This window comes from Sphaeramia orbicularis, chromosome 14, assembly GCF_902148855.1.
Source record: "Sphaeramia orbicularis chromosome 14, fSphaOr1.1, whole genome shotgun sequence".
Taxonomy (NCBI): Eukaryota; Metazoa; Chordata; class Actinopteri; order Kurtiformes; family Apogonidae; genus Sphaeramia; species Sphaeramia orbicularis.
In genome coordinates, this window is record NC_043970.1 from 22,022,628 (window position 1) to 22,043,064 (window position 20,437).

General features: G+C 35.7%; 1 protein-coding gene across 2 annotated transcripts in view; it reads left to right on the forward strand.

Moving 5' to 3' along the window:
* LOC115432414 (glucocorticoid receptor) overlaps positions 1-20,437 on the forward strand; it is a 134,472-nt gene that overhangs the window by 66,804 nt on the left and 47,231 nt on the right. Inside the window, exons 3-4 of one of the 2 annotated variants that reach the window (XM_030153242.1) lie at positions 4,473-4,645; positions 9,082-9,108. In XM_030153242.1, the coding sequence (XP_030009102.1) occupies positions 4,473-4,645; positions 9,082-9,108 (200 nt within the window). The remainder of the gene's footprint in view (positions 1-4,472; positions 4,646-9,081; positions 9,109-20,437) is intronic. The other variant, XM_030153243.1, reaches the window with a different exon arrangement.

The following is a 20,437-nucleotide window of genomic DNA, read 5'->3' on the forward strand; positions in this document are numbered from 1 at the left end:
GGTGTCAAACTCAGATCCTCGAGGGCCGGTATCCTGCATGTTTTAGATGTTTCCCTCTTCCAACACACCTGATTCAAATCATAAGCCTATCATCCAGCTCTGCAGAAGCCTGATAATGACCGTCAGGTGTGCTGGAAGAGGGAAACATCTAAAACATGCAGGATACCGGCCCTCGAGGATCTGAGTTTGACACCCCTGGCCTAGAATGTCCACTTGTATCCCCTTTGCACAGACATTGTAATGACTGTGAAGCTCCCTCTTCGGTACTCTACCATGGCGCTCCCTGCTCTCCTTTCCACTCTCTGTTCATCCACTGACACTGCCCAAACTTAGGTGTTGATCCGTTTCTCAATCCCTTAACTATCTGAGCATATAGGTAGCATATAGATAGATAAGTCAGTGTAAAGCTATGGATAAACGTGTCAGCTGGAACGCTTCCAAATCTGATGACTCTGCCCTGCTTTGGTCGCAGTCCAATTTACATAAGTGAGTGTCGTCTTTCCAATGACCATGAGGCGCTTGCCAGTGTGAATTTAGGTCATGCTCATTTGGGGAGATGGAAGGCTGCTTGCTTTTGGTCCTGAGCCCGACGCTAACTAGTTTAAATTGCTCTCTCCAATCCTGCACACTGCAAACAGCCCTCTGTAACTTGTAGTCTGTGGTTACTATCTTATAACATATGAAGCATTAGCACAGCGACGCTGCAGCACCAGGAACTCGGACCATAATGTAAAGTCATTATCAAGCTTAGCAAGCAAACTCCCTTACATAACAGCCATATACATTCCAGCTAGTGCGTTTCCAAAACAAACAAAGGAGAGACAGGATTTAAGCCTTTTTAATGGTGTCAAATTCCTGTCGTTGAGTACACAGCAGTGTGTGTGTCTAACACAGTCTAATTTCTGTCTGGCCTTGACATGCCCCTTAAACATGACATACTTCCAGTGTACAAATTGACGGTGCTGGCTGGTTAATCTTTACATTGAAGTACAGGTGTCTTGGTTACTTTAAATCTAATTACAGACGGTCAGGGATTATGGCTGTGTGTGTGTGTGTGTGTGTGAGAGTGTGTGTGTGTGTGTGTGCAGGTATCTCAAGAGGCTTTAATGTGCATCACAACACAACTGGAAGCTTGCAGAGAGATTTAGAGCTTAGTTACTGCATTGAAGAGCTATATCCAGAGATGTTAGAGGAGTTTGTCAGTGTGTTTACTTCAACATTAACCTCCAGTATCTGGGTGCGCCTTTTAGGCAAACTTTGCACTTCATGTTAAAAAAACTTCATATTATTTTTCACAATGTAAATAAAGTTAGAATTCAAAAGTTGTTCATTTTTGCATGATCTTTAAAATTCTGGCCACCAACTAAAATTTGCACATTGTAAACAAAAGAAAATTACAAGACTAGCATCTGTCTCCCAAGTGTGCCTAAAATGCACTGTTTCTTCCATTTGATATGTATGATTAGGGCTGACCTTGATTTACGAAAATAAAATCAAATTAGAGCAGAAAAATAAATCAATACATAATATTTAATAGTTTGATTTATAAGTGTGCATTTTATGCACACTTGGTGACAGATGCTAGTATTTTTGAACATTTGACCTAGCGCCAAAAAAAAATAATGCAAATTAACCAATGTTGGAGTCAATCATTGACATATGCCAGGCTGCAAAAATCAAATAATATGTGATCCACTTTTTATGTAGTATATTGAAAAATTTTTTTTGTGTTTTTTGCATCCAAAAAAAAGGTTTATTTACATTACAAACACGGCATTTAAAGGGTTGAAAAATGCGACAATTATTGAGTATTTGGTATTTTTATTTACGACTCAAGATGATGAAATAGAAAAAAAGTGTAAAAGAATTAACAACAAACTGTATAAGCATTTTTTGACGTTATTCCACAAGTGTGCTAAAAAGGCACATTTGGTGCTTGGTAAGGGCCTTACTGGACGGGATACTGGAAGGTTAACCATTAAAAAGAGAAAAGAAATTAAGATATTTTGTAATAAATATGGTTAAAATTTCAATGTAGTCCTCATATAAAAGCAGGATTCCTGCAGGGTTTTTTAAAAACTCTTAAAAGTCTTGAATTTACAAATCTGCATTTAAAAAAGGTATTACATTTTATATGGTGGGTCTTATGTTATGTTGCCATAAACTTGTTCGCTGTGTTGTGTTTAAATGTGTCTGGGAAATGTCTGAGCTGCAAAGAAAGTAACATTAGTTGACTCAGTTCTGCATGTTCCAACCTGACAATTTTTATTGAAAGTAGGAACCAATTATCACTACCTTTGCAGCCCGCTGGTGAGAAATGACCCAAGACAATCAAGGCATTAGAGTAAATAAATACATTTTCTTAAATTCTAGAAATCACAAATTTTTTGCCAGTATGGCTGTGAAATGGGCATTAAATTCTGTTCTATGTAGTCTTAAAAAGATCTTGAAAAGTCTTAAATGTAACCGGTAGAAACCTGTAGGAACCCTGTAAATGACTTTTTTTTTTTTTTTTTTTCAAGATTTTAGGTCAAATCAAAGAATTTTAGGTAAAAGACCCCAAACAGCCTGAGAGTCTACAAATTTATATATGGATTTTGTGATATGTGAACACAAAAATGGACATAGTCATGTTCTCATCAAGGTTATTATCGTTAACGAAAACTAGCGAAATGACAAAAACTACAATTGTAAAAACATTGTCGTTAACTGAAATAAATAAAAACTATAATTAAAAGAAAAAAACAATAACTAACTGAAACTGTATTGTGTGTTTACAAAACTAACTAAAAATTATGGATAAAATTACCTTCATTTTCGTTTTTGTCAATGTCAGATTGATATGAAATCGATTTATTTCCCTCAAGCAATTTTAGCTGCTGGCACCATATGATATTTAACGGTCCGTCACTTTTCGTCATTTGTCGTTTAGAGTTGGCTTTTGTCCCCACTCTACCTGGAAACATGGAGACTAGAGTTGGGAGAAAGCAGCAGAGTCCTGTCTGGGATTTATTTGAATTCGACGGTGAAGAAGATGAAAGATATATAGAAACTAAAACTAAACTAAAACTAAGCATTTAGAAAATTACAAAAACTAATAAAAACTAGCAAACCTGCTCTAAAAAGTAATTAAAACTAACTGAATTAGAGGAAAAAAAAGTCAAAACTAAATAAAAAATAAACTATAATGAAAAATCCAAAACTATTATAACCTTGGTTCTCATTAGGGTGAAATCACCTGAAAACATGAATGGTTTCATTTTTGTTTCACTAAAATAGGATGTTTACAGAAGGAGCAACTTCCTTGACTTCCGCTTCTTATTTTTATCTGCATTACACCGTCTTCTTGGTAATGCACCTCACATTACCAAGCGTGGATCAGAATTAATATCCTCTTAACTAAACAAGAGTGAATGGATAAAACAAACACCTTCACAGCCGTGGTAGACGACTGTCAGAGTGTGGGCGGAGCCATATAATTTGCAACCAATCCACTAGATGTCACTAAATTTTACACATTGAGCCTTTAAATGCAATGGATTACAGCAGGGGTGTCAAACTCATTTTAGTTCAGGGGCCACATTCAGCCCAATTCGATCTCAAGCGGGCCAAACCAATAAAATAATAGCATAAAAACCTATAAGTAATGACAACTCCAAATTTTTCAGAGCAAAAAATAACTTAAATAACTTAAATTCTGAAAATTTTTACAAAAAAAAAAAAATCCAAAACAAAAAAGATGCGAATAATCTAAAAAAAAAAAAGAAAAAAAAAGAAAAAAAAAAAAGAAATTTCTGAAGAAAAATAAGCACAATTTTATCAATATTCTGCCTCAATTTATGATTTATACATGTGGAATACAGATCAGCTCTACCGAGGCATAAAACATTTGTTAAAATTGCACTTTTTTTTCTTTAGATATTTCAGGCTGTTCATATTTGTTCAGGTTATTGACATTTTATTGTTAAAGGATATCAGAATTTAAGGTCCTTTGCAATAAATCAAAGAGAAAAAGTTGGTGTTGCCATTATTTATAGGACTAATATCATATTTTTTTTTTTTTTTTTTCACATTAAAGAAGAAAATTTGTAGTCATTATTTATAGGTTATTATGCTATTATTTTTGACTTTGATGCCCTTGACTGTTAATATCTTCAGGGTCATTTTTGCACTTTGCAAATTCATCCTGCGGGCCAGATTGGAACCTTTGGTGTGCCGGTTTTGGCCCCCGGGCCACATGTTTGACACCTGTGGATTACAGTGTCAGCTTGACTGGAACACCTGAAATCTGTTTCCACTTGGGATTTTTGTTTTGATAGACCAGATGTGTCCACAAGATTTTATTATCTCCTAGTAACAATGCGGCATGCCATAGAAACCACTTGTCTGTAGACCTGGCCCAGTATATAACTTTGTATTTGCAGGCAGATTACTTATTTTTGTGCAATTCTCTGTCTCTGTTTGTATTCCAGCTCATCATCCAGGACAGGAGAAGCTGGCAGCACTGCAGGTCCAAGCCAGTCAACAAAGCCCAGCGGACCGGCCCATAAGATCTGTTTGGTGTGTTCTGATGAGGCCTCAGGATGCCACTATGGGGTCGTTACCTGTGGGAGCTGCAAAGTGTTTTTCAAGAGGGCTGTTGAAGGTTGGTTTTAACACAAGGACCGTCTGAGTCCACATCCTCGCTCTCTCCGTCAGTAAAACCACACACACTATCAGTCGAAATAAATGTCAAGTGAAAAGGTTTTTAATAAATCGAGTAGGTTTGGGTGGTGGCATTCACACAAATCCTGAACTGAACTTGAGAAAAGGCTTAAAAACAATGTGTAATCCCATCCAGCCGCGTTTACACCAGGTTATAATCAGCTACACATATTCATGTCAGTGCTTTGTTTGTTGCATAACATAGAAATGGTACATGTGCATCTAGTAGGAATGGTTAGCATGCATAAGCTCTGTACGTTTTGTCCCAAAGATCGGTGTTTATTTGCATTTCATTAGGTTTTCAAGCACTCTCAGAACAGTGAAACCTCTGCTGTTTCTTTTCTGTTAGGTAGGATAAAATTAAGGGCGTACTCACACTAGTCAATCTGCACTGAACCGAACCCGATGTTGACGGTGTTTATATGTCATCAGTCAGAAATCCTATATCACAGGTGTCAAACATGAGGCCCGGGGGTCAAATCCGGCCTGCCAAAGGCTCCAATCCGGCCCCTGGGATGAATTTGTGAAATATAAAAATTACATTGAAGATATTAACAATTAAGGATGTTCAATCTAAAGTGGGTCAGACTAGTAAAATACTATCATAATAACCTATAAATAATGAAAAAAAGCTATTTTTTTCTTTATTTTTTAGTGTCAAAAAAGTAAAATTACACAAAAATGTTTACATTTACAGACTGGCTTTTCACAAAAAATATGAACAACCTGAAATGTCTTAATAGAAGTATGTAGTATTTTAACAATATTCTGTCTATTATCAAATGTTTTGTGTATTTGTAGATCCACTGTGATCTGTAAGTTGTGATGCACATGTATAAATGATAAACTAAAGTGTAATATTGCTAAAATTGCGCTTATTTTTGAAGAATTTTCAGGTTGTTCATATTTGTTTATGTTACGTTCAGGTACGGTTCGTAGATGTAAACATTTTAATTACGAAATTTTACTTTTTTCACTCAAAAACAGAGAGAAAACTTTGGAGTTGATATTATTTCTAAGATTCTTATCCTATTCAGACTTTTTTTGCAAAATTATACTTTGTTTTAGTGTAAATACATGAAAATATTTGCATTTACAAACAGAAAAATTTGGAGTTGTCATTATTTATATGCTATTATGATAATATTTTACTTGTACGGCCCACTTTATATCATATTGGGCTGTATGTGGCCCCTGAACTAAAATGAGTTTCACACCCCTGTCCTATATGATGTACTACGATATTTACACTGGTGGCCAACATACCATTATGTGAACAGTAATAAACGTAGATAGTTTTGTGTATATTTTTGGGATAAATATCACTTCCTGAAAGCCTCTTTGCCAGGTATGGACTCTTAACATTTGCTATGGTCAATTTCCCTGTCCGCGGCATCTGTGTAATACTACAGACTATGCTGGTATCTATAATAGCATTTGCTGCACTGAACACTTTGTCATACTATGAACTGACTGAGCTCTGTTTGCCATCTTGCATTCTCCATTGGTTGGTGTTGTCATCACCACTGCAATTATATTTATGCTGGTGAAGTAGCCAGTGCTTGCACAGTGTAATATCTACACAGAAAGGGTTTCATACTACATGTTGCATGCTGTTTGAGCCGACGAATTTGCATGTTAGTATGGAATTTGGTCCCCGTCAGTAGTCGCTTTTCCAGTGGACATCTGCACAAAACTTCTCTGATATTTACTAAATGTCAAAAAAACAGAAGTACATATTGTCGGTTTTTCCATTAAATCACAAATAAAATGATTTGTTTATTATCGCAAGATGACACAAGAAGTCATTCCATAAACATGGCAATGAATGTAAATATGGTGTTGATTTACAGATATATTCATTATATTACCTCTCTATCTCGTACTAAATTAAAAAATGATTGGGTTTCCTGGTGTGTCCACACATACCGCGACGTGTTTCTTCTTCTTCTTTGCTTGTTGTAACGTACTTCAACATTCGTTTTTTTTTAATTCACGTAACTCTAGTAGCGAAAAAAGGTCTTTCCATTGCAGTTTTGCGTGATATACCATTTGCGCTACGCCCGAAAAACCACCTCTGGCCGGCGCAAAAACTTCTGATTGAAAAATGAGTCATTTTTCCATTTGGTAAATTTTTATGCGCAACTTATATTTGTGCAGTTTGTGGGTCAATGGAAAAGCGACTAGTGTGTTTTCCTGGGTTACAGACTAACAAGAGAGATAAATTACCTGGTTTCAAATCAAACCTTTTCTTTGAAAGTGAGAGGTTTTGTGGTTAACATACTAGAAAGGTGTTGTTTAATATATCTTTAGTTCCAGCTCACAGTGTTTCAACTGTCAGCCAACTCTGACTAATAGCTGATATCCTTGCACCACTGTAAAGTTGAGTATCAAACAGGAAATCAGAGAAGCAAGATGCCTTTTTCTAATTTCCTCTGCAGAATCACTTCCTCTCTTTCATAAGCTGTGGTTACTGTAACTGTGTTTTTAATTGATTACATCACAAGTTGCTACCAGAAGTATTGGATTGAACACATTACATTACTCGACTTACGTGTGTGTTATGTATTGGTGTGAACCTGATAATAGTTAGCAATTGCACTAGATGTGTTTTATGTTCAAGAGTCCAAGGCCCAGGTATGGATGTACATCAGGGGTCTCAAACTCATTTTCTTTCAGGGGCCACATGCAGCCCGATTTGATCTCCAGTGGGCTGGACCAGTAAAATAATAACATAATAATCTATAAATAATGACAACTCCAAATTTTTGTCTTTGTTATGGTGTAAAAAAACCCCAAAACATTAAATTAATGAAAATACTTTTATAAACTGTCCAAACAAAAAAGATGTGAATAACCTGAAAAAACTGAAATTTCTTAAGGAAAATAAGTGTAATTTTAACAATATTATGCCTCAACTTATCATTTCTACATGTGCATTATAGATCAGATCTACAAAGACACTAAACACTTAGTAACAGGCAGAGAATGGTTAAAATTGTGCTTAATTTTCTTTCTACATTTCAGGTTCATATTTGTTCAGATTATTCACATTTTAGTGTTATATGATAGTTTGTAAATGTAAATATTTTCATAATTTAACGTTATTTTTTGCACTAAAACAAAGATACAAATTTGAAGTTGTCTTTATTTATAGGTATAATGTAATATTTTTTTCACATTAAACCGAGAAGAAAATCTGGAGTCATTATTTTTTGTAGGTTACTATGCTATTATTTTACTGTAGATCATATTGGTCTGAATGTGGAACCTGAACTAAAACCAGTTCCACAGCCTTGACTGTGGAAATTTTGCACTTTGTAAATTCATCCCACAGGCTGGATTGGAACCTTTGACATTTGGCCCCCGGGCCTCATGTTTGAGACCCCTGATGTACAGTATAGAGAGCTCACACTAGTCTAAGGCGCTGGATTTTGGATCCTGGGGTCTACTGTGGGTTTATCTTTGTAACTAGATATGGTTCAGATTGCCTAGTTTGGGTACACCCTAAATAATTTCTTAAAATCCAACATTAGAGAGGAATCTTTTGTTTTTTTTCAGGTCTGTTTTGAGTTTTTTTTTTTTTTTTTTTTTTTTGCTTATTCTGTGTTGAGTATCCCAAACAAAACGGCCTACTTGGAGATATAATAACCATGATTATCGTCCAGGTAAGAGGATTCCAGTATGATGATGGCTTTGGAACACAGACATTGGTTTATTGAGCTTCATATGCTTTCAAGATGTGTTAATGCAGGAGTTAGTTCAGGCAGGATGTGCACCGCGCTGCTTAGCTTGAACCTAATTGCCTTGACAAAAATCTGGAGATGGGAGGGGCTGGAATGTGTCTGACAAACAGAAAGTAATTTGTGTTAAAGGCTTTTTGCCGTGCATTCCATGCCTCTGTGCTCTTCTCTGCGTCTGTTTCTCTCTCATTGTTGCTGTGAATGCGTAATTAGTTGGAAAACGCTTTCAGAAGTGTATGTTATTGTCAGTTGAGTTTCTACTATTGCCAGTATTAACCTTACAACCTAGTTTAACAATAGCTAATAATACATTTTCTTTCATCCCTCTCTATTTTTCTTTGCTTTTTTTTGATACCATTAACTAACATTGTTACAGTGAATTAAGCATTTATTATTACTGTGAAATGATTGGTCTCTAAACCATTGGTGCTAAACGTACTATATGTTAAATTGTATGGTTGTTGAAGCTTCTATGACTTTTTTTTTTTTTTACATATATGATGTGGTGTTGGTGCAGATGCCGAGCACTCAGACTGAAGTGTTTAATATTAACAGTACTGAGAAAGTTATATCTGTTATTTTTGTTTTTCTCCCCTACCATCTCCATTCTCCGATCGTTGTCTCTATGGTGAAGGATGGAGAGCACGACAAAACACAGATGGTAAATAAACCCAACTTTAATATAATAATAGTGATAATTATGATGATTATAATAATGACAGTTTTTACCACTTCTGATTTTCCCATCTTTCTGTATTTCTCCAGCACTGATTCTTGACCAATCTGCTTATATGACATCATCCTACTTCAGCTATCTGTTAATGCATGCAAATGTTCTGAATTGGTAATTCCAGCCAGCGTAAATTGCGTGTCAGTGATTTTGTGCTCTTGCTCCTGTCATCATCCTCACAGGTGGTAGAACCAGTAATTATAATCACACCCTGTCTCTAATTAGATCTATTCTTCTGCATTTGATCCATGCTGAACTCATATGACCTAATTCTAAAAATTGCCTCTCTGCCTTTTTTTTTTTTTTTTGCATTTGTGCCAGTCATTTATTGTTTTATTTAGTCTCTGACGATAAATGTAGTTGGGCAGAGATAGACCATGGTAGTGTAGCCTAGGTTCACTAGATCTGTTATATATATAAGGCACACTAAAGGTACTGTTTCTGATGTTAATTATCACTGCTCTTAAGGAATGCCCTGTAGTGGAGTGTATTATTAATATAAACAACAACCGCATGGAAGAAAATAGTTGGCACAGTATAGAAAATGCACATTGCTGGAAATGGGATTTTCCACTGTAGTCCAAACCAGCTCTAGATGAATAATGGTCATTGATGTGGGATCAGAAATCCCAGTGCTCAGCTTAGGCTTGACCCCATGTCCTTTACACATGGGTGCTTCTATGAAATTGGGTTCATTTTGGTACCTGCTTTTTAGACCCAATAATAAAAGAGAAATTTAGACATATTTCCCCCCAGGATGTACCTAATGATGACCTCAGATAAATACAAAAAAATATCCTCTTGCTCTGAGCCATCCCAAAATTAATGAATTTTTAATAAAATATTGGGGATGAAAATAGGACCAAAATTGGGGCGGGAAAAGCTACCTAGGTGTCAGTGTGTTTGATCTGGAAAACATGGCTTGAAATAGTCTTATATGCAGCCATAAATAAAGAGACTGTGTTAAATTTGATGATGCTAGTGGTTTTTCTAACCCAGACGTGGATTTTTCATGAATCTCAGTCTCATTCCAGGTTTTGTGTGTAACCCATCGTGTCCACTTGTGTTACATGCGGAACCTGCCCAGTTAAACGCATATAAATCGCGAATGATTTTGCAACATCGGTCATTTTTGTGAAACACTCTGCCTTGCATAATTAGTTCAATTCCCAAAAAGTGCCTGTGAGAGACTAAAGAGATATTAAATAAAATAGTTGTGTGTAATTTTCGTGTCCTTTTGACCATGTTGCATGCAGATTTTTAAATTAAATATTATGTAAAATAATATAAAAATGTGTTTGATCTGAAAAATAATTTCTGTTTTATTTCGGTAAATTTTTTTTTTTTAAATAGACCCAAAGTGCTTCCAAACTTGCCTCATAACATTAATCTACATCTGGTTTGAATTTTTAGCCCCCATGCCCTGTTTTGAGGGACCAGTTTCATAGAAGCACCCACATGGAAATACGTCCTTGAAAAAAGAAAAAAAAAAAAAATTATCCAAGGAATCTGGATGTATTTCCATTTGTAAAGGATATGGGGTCAAGCCTAAGCTGAGTGCTGTGATTTCTGATCCCTCTGACAATTCTCCTCTGCACCTTAGATAGTGAAATATCCAAGTCCTTTCATTTCCTCAACGTTCCACTGAAAAACATTATTTTTAAACAAGGAAATCATTTTCTAATAGTCTGCTGACAAAGTGATGATCCCATCGTTAATCGTAAACTAGACTAGATCTGGATGCAACTCTTGTTCCAGACCATGTTCGATACAATCACCTGTTTCAGATCACATGGTTATTTTAACTCATTATCAGCCTTAAATTGCTTCTAGATGTGAGGAAGGGATGTATATTAACCCTATCATGCATGAATTATGAGAAACTTAATTGAGATTTTTTTTTTTTTCTGAGTGTTTTATTCCTCTTTAGGCATGAAAAAAAAATAATGTGATTGAAAATGTTTTTTTATGAACTTATTTTTCATGAAGTTGCAAAAACTCAGCTGGACGCCATGTGTTTAATTTTTGAAGCAAAGAAACGTATTTACTGATACACTGTGTGAAAACTATGAAATAATTTTTAAATGTTGTGAATCTGATGTTTTGTCACATTTTAACAAACTCTAATACTAGTTATTACTCACTTTATGGAGATTATATGCAAAAAAAACCCCCAAAAAATTAATGTTAATGACAGTCTAACAACAATAACAACCACTTGATTTACATTCAAACATGTTAGTGCAGATCAGGTTTACCAGGAATAGCAAAGGTACAGTAATGGTATGAATGTCAGTGTATGGGATGATGCTTAAGCATCCACTGTGTTGGCTGATATGGAACTAAAATAATAAAATCCTTAATATACAAGAGAACAGCTGCAGAATAGCTGTCCACTGTAGTGACCACTATGCATGAAAGGGTTAATAAATGAAATAAAGTTGACCAGATGTATTTTTTTGGTACATTTTGCATCGCCCGAGTGTAGTGTGTAATTAGGATCCAGGCATCTCTGTCAATCATTTTAAATCACACAGACAACGATATGGAAATATCTCAATTAGGGATGTAAAGGATTAATCGACTATCAATTAAATACCGATAAGAATTTGCATCTCCAGTGAAATCTGGCTTTATCGTGTCAGTGATGCAAACTCAGAAATGCCCATTCCTTCTGCCCCTCTTCAGATCCATTTATTTTATTGAATTTCTCTGCAGAATTTCTTTAGTTCTGCTCCACAAATGTCATTGTCTGTACTGCTTCCAATGGGACAATAAATCAATCATTAAGGAATATGACATGTTTTTTTCATGAAGTATAATATAAACAATATTTAGCTTTTATTCTTATAGACCCTATCAAAAGAGAAATTCAGGTTCCCAGGAAAATTGATGCTAATCAATTAATTGCTAATCAATTAATAAGGTCAACCAACTAGGGATGTAACGATTACCGGTATAATGATAAACCACGGTAAAATTTCCGACAGTTAGTATTACCGTTTAAATTCTAATTATTATGATAACCGTGTTCGATTACCACACTTGGAAAATCACGGTGATGCTCTTCGTTTCCTGGTCAAGCAGCGGCACTCCAGGCGTGCGTATGCAGTTTGTAATGTTTGGCCTCTGAAAACATGGTGGAAGGCACCTGCAGGGACAGAGCTCCAGAGTTTGGGGATAATGGGCTCCTGCAAGGACCCGGTCCGTCCGATTATGTGCGCACGGACCCGGGTCTGTCCGAGCAAGCAAGCGCACGGACCCGGTTCGTTCGAGCGCACTGCTTCAGATCCTCATCCAGCAGAGAGGCCAGTCCAATTCCTTTTTTTCCCACTCAAAAAAACACTCAGGAATCGATAGAAGACTTGATAAGGAATTGGATTGGTAAACAGAATCCACAATAATAATTAATATTAAATTTAAAATAATTTTGAATTTAAAAATCTTAAATTAAAAAAAAAAAAAATAATATTGATAAAATCCTATTAATTTCCACCCCTGGTGCAGATATCTCTTATGGCCATAAAGTGCTATCTTTAATGCACATTTGTATGTTTGATGTTGACATGTTAATATTTTAATGTTTCTGCCACAGAAAGTACATTGTGTGTGTTATTTATTTGTTTTTTGTTTTTTTTTTTTTGTTCAAAATACAATTTGGTTACATTATTTCAGTATCTGTATAAGTAGTTTTTGAACATTTTGAACACATTACAACAATACCGTGATGATAATGATAACCGTGATAATTTTGGTCACAATAACCGTGATATGAAATTTTCATATAGTTACATCCCTACAACCAACTAATGATTAATGGATTAATTGATCATTTGCATCCCTAACCGCACTTTAACTTTAGTAATTAAGTTAATTCAGTGTTTGTTCAGATGAATTACATAACTTACAATATTTTGAGTAGGGCTTGATTTGCTGTTGAAAATATTACAATTTGAGTCTGTTTTCTTGATTATACTACAGGAAAGACACTGATTACTGAACATTGTGAAAGGTGTATTTCTTCCCTCTCTAACATACAAACTTCAGGTGATATAAGCCAACTACAAAAAGTAATGACTCTCATTTCACATCATTTACACAGTACCTCCCAAAATATGACCAAACATACACTTTGTTCGATTATTTGATTGCATAAACTCATTGTGATTGTCTATTGTATTCTATAGGAGTTGGGTCTTTGGCATCCACTCAACATTCCTTGCTTGTTAAACATGTTGGTTGGATGATGGTTAATTAAACCCTCATTACTAGTTAAAGCCCTACACGTTGCTGTCTGATTTGCATCCAGCTGGGGATCTGTGCCAACCGGTGCAGACGTGTGCTGCCAGAGCCTTGTTAGCAGATCAGGGCAGGATAACGGATAGAGGATATCAGTGGGATTCAGCTGGCACTTTTGACACCACAGATGGCTGTTTACACTGTTGTTTGCAATGACTTCCTGTGATATTGGTGATGGCTGCAACTGGCAACCCACAGGCTGCTATCTTGTTGTCACACAACCAACCCTACAGATTAATATCCAACCCATGAGCATCATTCTTATCTGTTTGTTCCCAAGGTGATTGTTTCTGTGATTTTTTTTAGAAATAATAGTAAAAAAAAATAGCCACTGATACATGTGCACACAACAAATACATAATATTGGCTGTACAGTTCGTATACTTCTTATGTCTGTTCTGCTGTACAGTATATGAAAAGACATAAATAGAGATGAGGATGGATGAATTTGGCTAAATATTCATTCTCAGCTCTTCACCATTCTGAAAATTCAATTTCAATATGTTCCCTTTATTAGTTTAGGGATGACTTTATTTTGATGATGTGAAATTACTGAAAATATAACTTTTATGACTTTAAGTGAGTTCTGTGGACAATGTACAAGACATTATATATGTAACATATACAACATAATTATATACATAGTTTACAGTGCATCTTGGTTTGTGGTTCAAAAGACAAAGGTGTTGTACATTATACAGAATTGGGTGGATTTATGAATATCTGACTTGACTTGACCTACAGGGTATTTTAGATAATTGGACTGAAGACCTAATCAGTTTTATTTTTTGGTAATGATTTTTTTTCCTATCTCATAAAATACATTCAAGTGTGTTGATTTTTGTGGGTTTCTACACTGCAAAAGGGGTGTCTAAAAACAAGATAAAAGCATGAAATCTGAGGAAGAAGGTACTCAAAACTGGTGAAATATCTGTCCATGCAGCAAGATAATTTCACTTGACAATATTTCTTGAATTTAGAAATAAGCATGTCTACAGATGTATGAACACTTAAAATAAGAAATTAACTCTTAAAACAAAATAAATTATATAACACTTCTAAATCTAATTTTTTTTTTTTTACTTGGTGAGAACCAAATAATTTGCAGTGTAGTTGCTACTTTTTGACATTTACAGATCATAGATGTCCCTTTAATGCTTAACAATTGGAACCAGCTCATGCATGGGCATACACTTCCACAAAGCCTGAGATTTATGAAACAAAACCATGTGCCACGTTTCTGCCTTTGTATGTGCACATAGTTTTAGTCCTGAATCTGGAAAGAGTTTTCTGCATCTGGCAACAGGTTTTTAAAAATGTGCAAAACAGAACGAAGACGTTTACCACTGAGTCTCAGCATCGATTACCATGAGTCTCATGAAGCTGCAAAAGCCTGACGATGCAGAAAGACTGTCCTTTAAATACCAAAAAACTAATAGATTTCCCACTTTAAAGACTCACTTTAGTATCGTATATGTTAGCCATAAGGTGTTATTTGGTTATTTTTAGTGTTAATGTAATCACTGTACATCCCCAAATAAAAACTGGGAGTCACTTAAAAGCTGCGTCTCTAATAACAGCTGTGGGAATGGTTAATATGAAGAAATAACAGCCCAAAAAAAAAAAGAAGATAAGGATAAACTTCTGGTGTCAGTCTTGTGATGTTCTGCCATTTAACAGTAAGTTCACTTCTGCAAATGTAATCTAATACACTGACCAATATAATCCAGCTATTTTCAACACTTCATGGTTCTAGATCAGTCATCTGAAGTGCTATTGTCTGATTTGAGTCGCTGTAGTTTGTATAAACCCACAGGCACCACAGAAAGGCAGCGCTCATACAATAAAATCCCTGTAAAGAAAAGCATGGAAAATTTGTAGAAAAGCACAATGCAGTGTGGTGCAAACAGGACTGGATTAAAGCTATACCGTGTGATTAGGGCTGTGTATTGGCAAGAATCTGGCGATATGATACAAATAACAATACTAGGATCACGATACAGTATATTACGATATATCACAATACTGTTAAAAGGCAATTTTTTGTTTGTTTCTTTTTTTTTTTTAAATGATTATTTCCTTGAAGAATTGAATTATGCCAGAAATATGCACAAATACTAAACTAATTTTTATTGGATCAGAACAGGATCTAATGCTAGATCACAAAATTTTCCTCTGTTAAAACTTAAATTATGTTTTACAGACAATACAGTTTAAGATCCTGTTCAAATGTTCATATTCTATTAGTTCGTAACTAACAACATAACATTATTTTTGTGCGATACCAACAAGGAACTAACATTATTTAATAAAAGAGTGTTAAATAATAATAAATAAAAGATAAACAAAAAAGAAAAACAAAAAACAAAAATGAACCTCCACAATATCTGCATTTGAATAAATACCTAAAAATATTGATACAGTACTTTTTAATATCGATACAGTATTGTGAAATGAAATATCGCGATATATTGCAGAACCAATATTTTCTTACACCCCCTACATATGATGTGGCATTTTTACACTTTTCTTTTGTCATCTTAAAATGCTCCTAATAAGCGTGAGTCAAACTAAAATCAATCATCAATCAGTCAATCATCCATTACTGCCGTCCCACATTCGATACCGGTGCCTCTGAATCTGACGTCCCACTCGTGCTGCTTCTCCTGTCTCTGACCACAGTTTCCTGTCTAAGGGTGTGAATGGATAGAACTCAAATGCACGTGTTGAAGGGAAAAAACAAATTTATTAACAGAAACAACAACCAAGGGAAACAAACAGAACAACCCGACTGCAGCAGTCAGAGTCGAATGTGCTCAACTCCACAGACAGGTCTGCACAAAGCTACATTTTTACGACAGCGGGACTCTGTGTACATGTACATGGTGTCACACAATGTAGGATTACGTAGAATGATAAGTGTACGGACTATGAAACCTCAAATGTCTACGGACAGTGGTGGAGGTCACGTGCTCGCGGTATGGCGCACTCCGCCCAGATGATGAGGTGCACTGAAGACAATCACCCAGTGCTGCACAAACCAGACCCTTAAATATAGGGCCTCCTAATGCTGTGCAGTAGGTGGATGATGTATCTGATTACCGAGGGAGGGGTCCGGGGCCACGCCGAAGCGGACTGGACCTCCGCCTCCACCTCCGCTTCCACCACGTGTATCAGGTGAGAGGAGAGGAGCATCAGAGCTCAGGCAGAGGGAAACAGGCGGGGCTTTGGAGGGAGGTGGGTTCTTAATGTTCAGATTTTTACTAAGTGCTGTGAGACATACTACATCAGTAGGTATAGCTTTAAAACAACTGTACTTTGGTTTAACACTAAGTAGGACCATTTTTACTTATTAGACCAGTGTTTTTCAACCTTGGGGTTGGGACCCCACATGGGTCGCCTGAAATTTCTAGTAATTGATTAAAAATAAACAACAACTCACTAATAAAAAATATATGGTGAGTTGACAGAGACAATTACAATACTTAAAATACACGACAAACTGAAGCTGAAACTGAAGCACTGTGGTACTGTTTATCTTTCAAATGTTCATTGTGGTCAGTTTCAGATGCTGCAGCTCTTTCATAATTCATAGTTTTGAGTTATTGTTCGTTCAGTATTAATTGTCAGCCTTGTAAATCCAAGCTGGACTGACTGTACATATCCTGACCAAGGAAAAGAAAATTCTCACTTTGTGCCGTAATCTACACCTGGCTTTTCTGCCTCTGTCTGTAATAATATACATTATACAGACTAAATGTCATCTAAAATGAATGTTTATTTGCAACATAGTATAGCAAACTATTACATGATCAGAAACAAATGAATTTTAGCAAAAAAAAAAAAAAATCTCTCCGTTTTTAATGTCTGGGAATCCCAAAGATGCATTGGACTCAGTGTTGAGAACAGATTTGACAGGAAAATGGTTTCACATACAGACAGTTATGATCATGTTATTATAAATGTAGTAATATACAGCAAATATATTTCTGTTATCATGTCCATGCAGCTCCGGGGTAAAGTATGACAAGAAAACAAATTACACATTGGAGAGTATGATTTTGACATTGCAATATTAGAAGTCTGCAGGATTATTGAATGCCCTCAGGTCCAAAAAGCTGCATCAAATGCACTGAATCCCACAGACCCCTGATACTTCAAAGATCAGATAACAATGTTTTATGGTCCCAAAGGGCATTTTGTGAAGGCACTGTTGACTTTTCATGAGATCTTGTTTCAGCCAATAACCTTTTCTGCACGCATTCACAAACCCCAGTGTTGTGCACAGAAATGAATGAAACCAAGGTCTGGCGGAGAGCACCACTCAAGTGCACTAATAACCCAGAAAAAACATTTGAATACGGTGTTAAGTTTTAGAGATAAAGTATAAATCCATGCAGTTTGTAGTATGTACCTCTGCCACTCCCCCTAGACTCTATATTCTATAATTAGATGTGACTAATGAGCCAACCTTCCACATTACACCCCCCAATGTCTTCACTAATTGGCGGTGGGGGAGTATAATATCATTTAGTCATGCAGTCATCCTGAAGGAGCTTATGGGGTCTTTGAGGCATTTTTTAACTCTGTTTTTTTAAAAATATGAATGGAGAAAACCCTTGAATGACTAAATGGTTATGGTGTCTGTCTTTACCTTGAGCTAGAAAAAGCAGAAAATAGTGCAGCCTTGGGCCTCATACGTGCCTTGGTGCAGCAGCAGCAGCAGCACATCTCTCTCGCTCTGTGGTGACTCATATCCTCAGTGTGTGCATGTTCGACTGTTCTGAGCTGAACAACCAGAAATATATGTTTGTATTGAGTTGATCTCAGAAATGTTTAATAGTTTGTATTTTTCAGGCTTTAGGTGGATTTTGGTTTATGTTTTTATTAATTAACGAAGGTGCCACGTCTAGTTCATGTATCTGAAACCCCAAAACATCCGTCTGCATACTCTGGCTTCCTCACACCGTCCAAAGACCTCACTTTGAATGGCTCTGAGTGTGAGAGTGAATGGGTGTTCGTCTGTGTATTTCAGCCCTGTGATGAACTGGCGACATGTCCGAGGTGTACCCCGCCTCCGCCTGATTGTAGCTTGGATAAGCTCCAACACTCTGCAGCCCTCCATACTGTAGGATTAAGGAGCTTAGAAAATGAATTAATGATTTTTGTCAGTTTCATGACTGCGTTCATTTTATTTTGAGGAACTGACTAGATTCAGTTTAGTTTTTGTTTAGCTTTAGTGTTTTCACATATGATTTACAAAGGTCCCATATTGGGCAGAGTCATTTTGTTTAAAATTTCTTTTTTTTTTAATTATAATTTTTTATCTTTTTTTTTTTTTTTTAAGAGACTTTTTGTTCAAAGTTTATTCAAAGGTTTAATAAAGTTCTATCTAATCTAATGTAATCTAATCTAAAGTGGTATAGCAACTACAGTGAAAAAGATGATTTTACCTTCAGTTTGATTAGGATTTAGATTGTTCACATTGCTAATCTTGGTGTTTATTTAGTTTCTTAACCCTTTGGGCACCAGAGGTTGTTTTTTTTTTGTTTTTTTTTAATTCAGTTTTGATATCAAGATTTCAAAAAGCTTTCTGTTTCATTCTGTTATGTTGCTCATTGCAATATTGTGACTTTGTCGCTTAAAGGGTTAATTTCATCTTAGTTTTACTGTCTGATATTTTTCAATAACTCTAATAACCCTGGCAGATGAACATCCATTAGAGCAGATGTGATTTCAACATCATAACTGTCACAGCCACATTTCAAACTAATGAATTTGTATTTGGAATGACATTATAGGGCATTCCCTTATTTATTCTGTCTATAAGATTGATTATGTCTCTGTCTGAAGTGAAAAGAATGTGTCGAGACAAAATAACATTCATGTGACAGTCCTCGGGCTCTGTATGTACTAAAAGCCAGTCACTGCTGCCCTCTGATCGGGGTTTGACATGAGCTGGATCTTCTTTTTTCTGGAAAATATCTTGATGGTTCATGGTCTTGGTTTGATAAGAAACTACATCACTGTTTCCTAAATTCAAGAGGAAAAGAAAAAGAAGAAAAGAAGTGGCACCATAAACAAATATAAAGCATTAGACTTAGACAAGCTTTATTGATCCACAAGGGAAATTATTTGGTCACAACAGCTCAGTTGTATTCAAAAACACTCTTGAAAATCACCAGCAGAAAAACAAACAAAAAAAAAACAAACAAAGAAAGTAAGTGTGAAGATATAAAAGAAATAAATAGTATAAATAGAATATACTAATAAAGCACAAAAAAATACAAGATTTGCATTTGCACAAATCTACAGGAAGTGGAAGTAAATATACACTGCATACATCCAGGTGTTAAAGTGACTAAGGTGCAGTAATATGAATGTAAGTAGTTGGATAGAATTAAAAAATAATTTATTCAGGAAAACAGCAGAAACAAATAGAAGTACAAGCTATAGACTGTATCATAAGTATCAGACATTTAATAATAAATTGCCATGTTTCTTGTTTCAGACTTCTCATCTTAATCACAGCCTAGTCCTAGTAATAGTATAGTAATAGTAATCATAGTAACAGTAATCATAGCCAAATTTGAAAAATGAAAATATAATCTGCTTCTAATGGTCATTTTCACCTAAACTTCCACCGTGTTTCTGTCACAATAACATATTGAATGCAATAAGTAGTATATTCGCAGGCCTAAAGGAAGTAATAGAAAGACAGATAAAGACAGAACTAATGCATGATGTTCTGTCCTATGAGTGAGGGGATGTCCCACTGGGAAAAATTCCGTCAGCGTGATAAAACCACTAACTACATTTTATGATGCGTGATCAAGCTGACGTAGTCCAGTTCATAAGAGTATGTGGTGGTTTCCATTTATGTCAGAGGGGTGAAGCTGAGTCACCACAGGTGGACCGGTTCTGTGGGCTGGAGATGGCCTTGTTTTATTGTAGATAGTTT